Genomic DNA, 8,440 nt, shown 5'->3' with positions numbered 1-8,440 from the left:
ACATTCCTTCAAAAATAAGTCAGGTAGTTCACTAATTTGCTATTGAGCAAGAAGAGGCCCGTTACCAAACCATATATCCCTCCAAAAAGAAACATTTCCATCATGCACTTTCCATTTTGAATTATCAAACACCTTCCCGGGGGGGTGGGGGGGCGGGCAGAGATTCAAGCCTTTATTAGTGGCAACCAATGAACTATGCTTCTCCCCCAACATATTTACTAAGAAACCTATATTTTAAAAATAGACAACTAATTAACTTTTTTAACTAAATGAATAAAAAATTAAAAAAAAAAAACATTACAAAAAAACTACATATTAGTATATTACATATTACATTGTTTGAACTAATTTGGTAAGAACATTAAAAAATTCTGCTCCCTCCTCCTATCATCTGTTGCCAGTTATACACATTAGTATTATTGCCTATAAGAAATCAATTTAGCAAGGAATAAATAAAATAAAATAAAATAAAACAAAATATTTACATGTTGATCCTTGAAAGCACATTCTCGGATGACAAATAGATCAATAGATTCCAACTCGGGTTCTTCTCCTTCTTCATGTACTACTGGTAATAGATCAATAGGAACATGGCAGTACTTGAGTTTAGTAAGGCAAAGAAAACCCTGTATGCCAAAATCAATTTCAAAAGAGAAAAACAACATACTCAGAAAAAAAATCTGCATCAGATTGTTAAATATAACTTTACATTCAAATACTTTTCACAATTTAAAAAGAGATAGATACAGTATATAAATTTCATACGAACGGGCAACTCAGTATTGGAGGGGCCTACATGTAAACCTTGAATTGCAAGGCTGTGATGATCATATTGAGTTCATCTTCTGGTTGATGATACATTATCACAGCCTCTGCAATTTTTTTCTATCACCGTTATATAAATTTCTTAGATCCTAAAAAGAATGCGTGGGAATGAATCACTGGCATTCTTTTAACAGTATAGAGTAAGACAAGCCGACCGCTAGTCAAACTTGGTTTCATTCAAGGGCCGTGCTAGTCAAACGAGGATGTAGCACGAGACCCAATTTTTTTTTTTAATTTTTTTTAATAATCTTTTTTATATTCTTAAATATTTTTTAAAAAAATTCACAATATTACTAAAACTTACTTCCTTAATCATTAGTTAAAAAATAAAAATAATATATATATATATATATAATACACACGCAATCGGGACCCATTTTCGGTGAGGATACCTTTTCTGTTCATTCAAAGTACTAAAATGATTAATTTCTTTTGACTCTTGCAATTCTGGGATCTGTTCGTAGAACTAATAATTAATAATGGTAGATTTTCATGGTCTCTATCACTCAAACCATTTTGAAGTTACACCAGCCTAGCAAGTTCAAGCAAGTGTCAAAATCTCTTTGGCTTGACATTTTTAATGATGAAAGATAAGGTTATCACTTCTCTTGCTTGCTTCTAAGCCTCAATTTGCTTAAACTGTCTTTGTAGCCATTAAACTTTACCTTTGAAGCAACCTTGTAAACAGAGTGGTCATTGGAAGAAAAAGCTAAAACTTCCACATACAAAAGATTACAACTTTAGCAACTCGCACATTACCCTATATTCCTCCCAAAAATAGTACCCTAAAGAAATCCCAACCCTATATCTCATTACATGCCTTGAGAGCAACAACAGAATCATAAAATAGCCAGCAACTTCAAGAAACAAAACAAACCCACTACAACAAATGAGAATCCAACAAGAATATGAAGCGTTAAACAAATAAAAAGCGAGCAAACCACCACTGCCTGCATGAGGGTGGTTACAGCACAGAACAACTCAATCCAATCAAAGATATTCAAATCTCAACCAACAACACTAACCTATTAGGGTACACCTCCATAGTTAACCCCTCCATTTGGAATATGAGAGATCACCAAGTAATACAAGAACAACGCTAGAAAATGGAAGTTTTTAAATCTGAGTCATTTTTTATTTTAATTATAAACAAATTAGGGGAGAGAGAGAGAGAGAGAGAGAGAGAGAGAGAGAGAGAGAGAGATCTTTTGAGTTTTGGGGAGGGGGGTGTTACCGTGTGTTCTGCATGTTTTAAAATAGAAATCGGGTATGAGTTTTAAATCCGATACCTGAATTGCATAACTGCATCCAGATTGGATAGAACCAGGTAAGTCAATCTGAGTTCCAGATCAGATTATATCCGGTCTGAAAACAGCTTACGAAATTTATTTATCCAGGTTCCTGATCGGGCCAGGAAAAAACTCGGTCTGAATGATCAGCCTTAGGTCCCATATAATTTTTATCATCCTGATCTGTCTGTCTACCAACTTAGGACCCTCTGACCTTGGTGGAAAGCAACCACCACTGATCGCCAAGGTAGAGGATGATAAAGAGAGGAGAGATGAAATGTCTGTTTGCTCATGTGGAAATGCCAAACTTGAGTTAGTGGATGCATGGAGTCTAGAACTAGTTAGAGAAAATGTACGTCTTTCTTAATTTCCACCACCTTTTTCTTTGCCATATATAGTTTACACGATCAGGTCAAGAATTTAGGTAGAGAAAATTTGTGTGTCTTTCTTTCCACCACTAATTTTCTTTTCATGCCATAATTTCCACAAAACTTAGGAAAAAGCAGCGTGGTGAAGATCTATTATCCTACATTAATAATTAGTGGCATACGGGCATGCACCCACTTCCATGTCCAAGATAATGACATCAAATAGTGCAAAGATCATTTAAAGCCGGCCTTTCAGCTAAAGATTAAGCATTCAGCAATGAGATTCCTCTTGGGCTTCCTACTATATATAGGCCATACTCTTTTACGAAATTAATTTTGAGCTGTTGTATGGGACTTGGAAGTGATTCAAAATGTTGAAAAAAAAAAAAGGAAAAGGCCCAAGACTTTGGACCTAGCCCCAGAGATCTGTCATCCATACTTTGAGGACTAGCATGATACTTTTAATTTCATATTGGGCCATAATTAGAAGAAGTTGGAGCCCGTCTCTTGGATGCAATTGCAAAAGATAGGATTTTGCTTTCAATTTCTCGTCACTAACTTTTGCTTTTAGGCAAGTCAACTGACTTCTTAAAATTTTGGTTCAAAGCTAGTACCGTATCTAGCAGAATGATCCACGTCTGTTTTGTGGGCAGTATTTCGCAAACAAGTTTAAATATCTTTTCATTCTGAAAAGATTAACTTTTATCTGGAAATAAAAAAGAAAAGAAAAAAAGGAAACTCACAAATCGAGATTAAGAATAGTGAAATTTCTTTTGTGTGAGTAGGGAGATTGATAATCAACATGCCAGATAAATACACTCTCAATGATATATAGATGAGAATTATGCACTAAACAGATCAACATGCATCTCACAGTGTTTTCAAGTCAGATAAAGAACTGATCATCTACAGCCTCATCATTGTGTAACTCAAAACTCCAATTAAGATGAAATTCAAATACTTAAAATGGGTTCTTAAAAAATAAAAAATAAAAACTCTAAAATAGGTTTTTTTAAAAAAAAAAAAAAATTGCTTCCCTCCTTGATCAACTAGCAAGCTAGGCCCTATATATTTATCTTCCTCTCAACAAGGCCTTCTCCGCAGTGTCCATCTCTTCCAATATTCTGGCCTTTCGCTTCGCCGGTATCGGTGCCGTTGGGCCAAAACTAATATAATGCCCCGAAACAGCATTGAGGGCTGAATACATGTCCCGGAAGGAAACCCTGGCAAGCAAAACTTTCTCCCTCCTGTACTTAGCCACCCAAGAATTTGAGGTCTCTCTTAGATCAGCGACTGCGGCAGCCACATTAGGATCGTTCTTATCCATCTGAATTGTGGTTCTGACCTTGTTTATCACTTCTGCTGTCTCTTTTACGTACTCCTCATCTGAAGCAGCCAGTGCTGGGGTACTGACCGCAGAAAGCCATGCAGGAGAGAGGATGGTAGTGGCCAGCGATAAGAATTCTCGACGGCGAGGTTGATGGGCATTGGTGGAGTTTGTGGCAATGATGGTGGTGGTGAATTTGGGTTTGATGGGTGAGAGCTGTGATGTTAGTTTGGAGACCGTGGGAGTTAGTAGGGTTGGGGACGCCATGGTTTGGCTGTGATTGGGAGAGAAATGGAGGAATAGAGAGAGACGGTAGAGCTTGTGTTTGTAGTCAGGGAGAGGAACTGGGTTTCGGCCACGTGTGCTTATCACCTTATCTTAGCTTATCACCTTATCTTGGCTTTTGGTTTTATGGATGAGATAAGAGCCAATGAGATGTGAGGGATAGATCTGCTGCAAGCCTGCACGCACTGCAAGTACTACTCATCGTGTGTTTGAGCTTGAATGGGAGATTAGTAGAGTGTGCGTACGTGGGTCTATTGGTCTAATTGGGAGGTCATAACTAGTAGGAATGGGCCAAGGGGAGGCTCCTAAATGGTGGAGCAACACATCGTACACTTTTCTAACATTCATATATTTTTCGCTTTAAGCTATGGGCCGGAATCATACGTTGGAGTTAGAAAGATTCTGCGTCAAAGTCTTACGTTACCTTCGCTTAATCAATATCTAATTTAGCATTTTTGTCCTTCTATCCTTATGATCAAACCTATTAAATGATAAATTACATATTAGTTAGATAAAGGAGTATGGTGTAAAACTTCCTTATAGCATTTCTCATCAGAGTTATGGTAGAGCTCACAAACAATTCAGAATTTGATGACATTAAGCATGTTAATGATTGTTGTAAGAGGTTTGAAACTAGTGTCAATGTGCCAAAATTAGCGCATACTCGATTGAAAAATGCTCGATTGTGATAAACTTCAATGGAAAAACAAAAACCAAAAGATATTACTCTCTCATTTTACAAAAATATCATTCCTTTTAAAATATTGTTGAATAAAATATTACGAAAAGTTATATATATTTATCATTTTTCTTACCACTATTACAGCTAAGGGGTTTGGGTCTAGACCAATATGGAGCCAACGCGAGAAAGTGAGGGTGAAAAAGTTTGAATGCTTCTTTCCATTAAGGTGGCGGTGCATGCATGCACGCATTTTGCTAAATCGTTTGCACTGCACCAAATGTTTGCAATGTTCTAATTCGGTGGGATCGTCAAGATATTTTAAAACTTTTGGGCCTAAAGATTCAAAGAAGGCTTCAATATTGGTTCTTAAAGACTATGAAAATGTTTAGATTTGGAACAATTCCAATTCTACTGAGGCCGATTATATGTAGTTAGCTTTTTGGGCCAGTATCGGAGGTGGACTTGAAACTTGACTAAATGGGTCAAAAAACAGAGTATTTCAAGGCCATTACTCCATGAATTTTCCAAAGTTTGAACTACGTGTGGCTGTCAAAGGTCCAGTTGGTTTAAGGACATTCTGTCTCATGTACGTTTTAATCCCAAATCTAGATAATAATCGGTGCAAAAGGGGTAATTTGGGAGGAAAGGATTTGATAATTAGGGAGCTTTTCCTATGGTTTAAATTCATTTAAAAACAAAAAGACAGTGCAATCAATCTAGTTGGTCTACTCAATCTTCTCAGCAAGGTCAAGAAACCTCAGCAAGTGCAAGGCTTCATTGGTTCAGTGGAGCAAACATTCTCTTCGAAAATGAAGACAGGATACTCAAACTAAGTTGCACCAGCTATCTACTCTACAAAACTCTAATAATGGCTTAAACACAGTGGCAATCAAGGCTCTTCAGAAGGATATTGACATATGACTTGAAGAGGAAAATATCAAATGGCAGCAAAGGGCAAAACAGACATGGCTAAAAGATGAAGATATAAATTCTAAATATTTCCACAAGTATGCTAATCAAAGAAGGAAGATAATGAGATTACAAAACTGGTACTCAATGATGGCAAGACGATTAATAATATGCATGGTATTGCTGAGGTTTTCTATTAGCATTACTAGGACCTTTTCTCTTCATTGAACCCTATTGGAATTGAACATGTTTAAACCAGATTTAGCCTAGAGTAACTGAGGACATGAATAGCAACCTCTCAATTCCATTCATAGTTGAGGAAGTCAAGGATGCACTGTTTCAAATGGACCCTCTGGGCTCTCCAAGCCCAGATGGTTTTTCAATTGTTTTCTATCAAAATCATTGAGGAATGGTAGGAGGTGATGTCACAAAAGGCTGTGTTGAAGGTTTTGAATCATGGGGGGGATATAAGTTCCATTAATGATACTTTTATTGTGTTAATTCCCAAAGTGAAAAATCCCCAAACAGTTCTGGATTTCAGACCCATTTCCCTTTACAATGTACTCTATAAAATTGTCTCAAAAGTGTTGTCCAACAGGCTCAAGAATATCCTTCCATAGATTGTTTCACCTACACAAAGTGCCTTTGTTCCTAAGAGAATGATTCTTAATAATGTAATTGCTGCTTTTGAGGCCTTGCACTCAATGACTACTAAAGGAAGAGGGCAACAAGATTATATGGCTGTCAAGTTGGATATGAACAAAGCATACGATAGAGTGGAATGCGTTTTTTTAAGGAAGGTTATAGAGAAGATGGCCTTTAATGCCAGGTGGATTTCTCTAATCATGAATTGTATCTCTTTAGTTTCATACTCAATCCTTATCAATGGGACTCCTCAAGCAAGCTTTGTTCCATCTAGATGCATTAGATAGGGGGATCCTCTCTCCCCCTATCTGTTTATAATTGTTGCTAAGGTGTTAAGTAGTTTGTTGAATCATGCTGAAGTTGTCAAGGATATCCATGGCTTTCCTATTTGTAGAGGCAAACTAAGCATTAACCATCTATTTTTTTTTTTTACAGACGATAGCAGTTTACTGTTTTGTAGAGTTAATGCAAGGGAATGGGCTTCCATTCACAAGTTACTTGTCCTCTATGAAGATGCATCAAGACAACAACTTAACAAGTCCAAGACCTCAATCTTTTTTAGTGTAAATACAAGGAAAGCTACCAAGGAGTACATCCTGAGCATTGCTGGAACTCGATCAACCTCCTGCTATGAAAGCTATCTTGGTTTACCTACTCTAAAGGTAGATCAAGGCATGTTGCTTTCAAGGGAATCTTGGACAAGATGAGGAGTAGAATTAGCAATTGGAAAGCAAAGTTCATATATTACAAGCAGGAAAGGAAATCTTATTGAAAGCCATGATTCAAGCCCTTCCTATTTACTGCATTGGGGTGTTCATATTGCCTAAGTCCTTGTTAAATGAAATAAATAGAGTGATGCATTAGTTTTGGTGGGGCCATATGAACAATGAAAAGAAGGTGCATTGGGTCTCTTGGAGACAAATGGGAAAAGCAAATGGGGTAGGAGGCTTGGGGTTTGGAGGCTTGGGGTTTAGGGACTTTGGGAGCTTAATATGGCATTGTTAGCAAAACAAGGATGGAGACTCATCCAATTTCCTAAATCACTACTAGCCAAGGTCCTCAAGTTGAAATACTTTGCCACCACTAATTTCTTTTAACCAAAAGTGGGTGATAGGCCTTCTTTTATTTGGAAGAGTCAAGGACTACTTGAGAAGGGTTCTCTATGGAGGATAGAGAATGGTCAGGATACAAAAATATGGGATTGCAGGTGGCTGCCTCGACCAAGTTATAAGGTCCAAACTCTTGTCTAGGTTTTGAATAAAGAAGCTTGAGTTGCTGAGCTTATTAATGAGGAGACTAAGCAGTGGAACCGAGGCTAGGTTGTATCAGTTCTTGGAAATGAGGTTGCTGAAATTGTTCATAAAATTTCCATCAGTGTTTCTGGGGCCAGTGATAGACTTATTTGGCTAGGGACTAAGGATGGTCAGTTCACAGTGAAGAGTGACTACCACAAGCAGAAAGAGCTGTTGGAAATGCATAAGGGTCAAGCTTCCTCTTGAGGCCAAAGGCTTAAGGATTGGACTTGTTGTTGGAATTATCAGATTCCAAATATTACTAAAGTTTTCATGTGGAAAGCATGTCTTGAGTCACTTCCTACAAGATTGAATATGCATAAGAAGAAAATAGTGAATTCTCCTTTGTGTCCTATCTGTTGTAGGGAAGATGAGTCCACTGCTTATGCTTTATGGAGTTGCTCATCAACCATGGATGTATGGAGCCAAAGACCTAAAGGTTTTCAGAAAAGTTCGAATAATGCAGGTAGTTTCAAAGAACTGGTTAAAAATCTTAGCTCTAGATCTAATCAGAAATTGATGGATTTATTCTCTATGACAACTCGAGGCATCTGGTTGAGAAGGAACAAAATGATCTTTAAGGATTCTTTTATGCATCCCACACAGGTAGCAAGACAGACAACTAATTCTTTGGAAGACTTCAAGGTTGTACAGTTTGGCTTGAAGAAAGGTGTCCAGGAGATCCAAGATAGACATCCACAGGTAGCAAGACAGACAGCTAATTCTTTGGAAGACTTCAAGGTTGTACAGTTTGGCTCGAAGAAAGGTGTCCAGGAGATCCAAGACAAACATCTTGTGTGCATTCCTCCCCCTGTGGG

General features: G+C 37.5%; 1 protein-coding gene across 1 annotated transcript; it reads right to left on the bottom strand.

Moving 5' to 3' along the window:
- Nucleotides 1-3,285: 3,285 nt before the first annotated feature.
- LOC122306713 (photosystem II repair protein PSB27-H1, chloroplastic) lies at nucleotides 3,286-4,152 on the bottom strand. Its single transcript, XM_043119214.1, has one exon. The coding sequence runs from the start codon at nucleotides 4,074-4,076 to the stop codon at nucleotides 3,555-3,557; it is 522 nt and encodes a 173-aa protein (XP_042975148.1). The 5' UTR covers nucleotides 4,077-4,152; the 3' UTR covers nucleotides 3,286-3,554.
- Between the last annotated feature and the right edge of the window lie 4,288 nt (nucleotides 4,153-8,440).

This window comes from Carya illinoinensis, chromosome 4, assembly GCF_018687715.1.
Source record: "Carya illinoinensis cultivar Pawnee chromosome 4, C.illinoinensisPawnee_v1, whole genome shotgun sequence".
Taxonomy (NCBI): Eukaryota; Viridiplantae; Streptophyta; class Magnoliopsida; order Fagales; family Juglandaceae; genus Carya; species Carya illinoinensis.
Note: the sequence above shows the minus strand (reverse complement) of the source record. Positions and strands in the feature narration are given on the sequence as shown.

What these genes read in the sequence shown, in the direction of transcription:
- LOC122306713 (XM_043119214.1), bottom strand. Translation starts at nt 4,076, where the DNA reads ATGGCGTCCCCAACCCTACTAACTCCCACGGTCTCCAAACTAACATCA.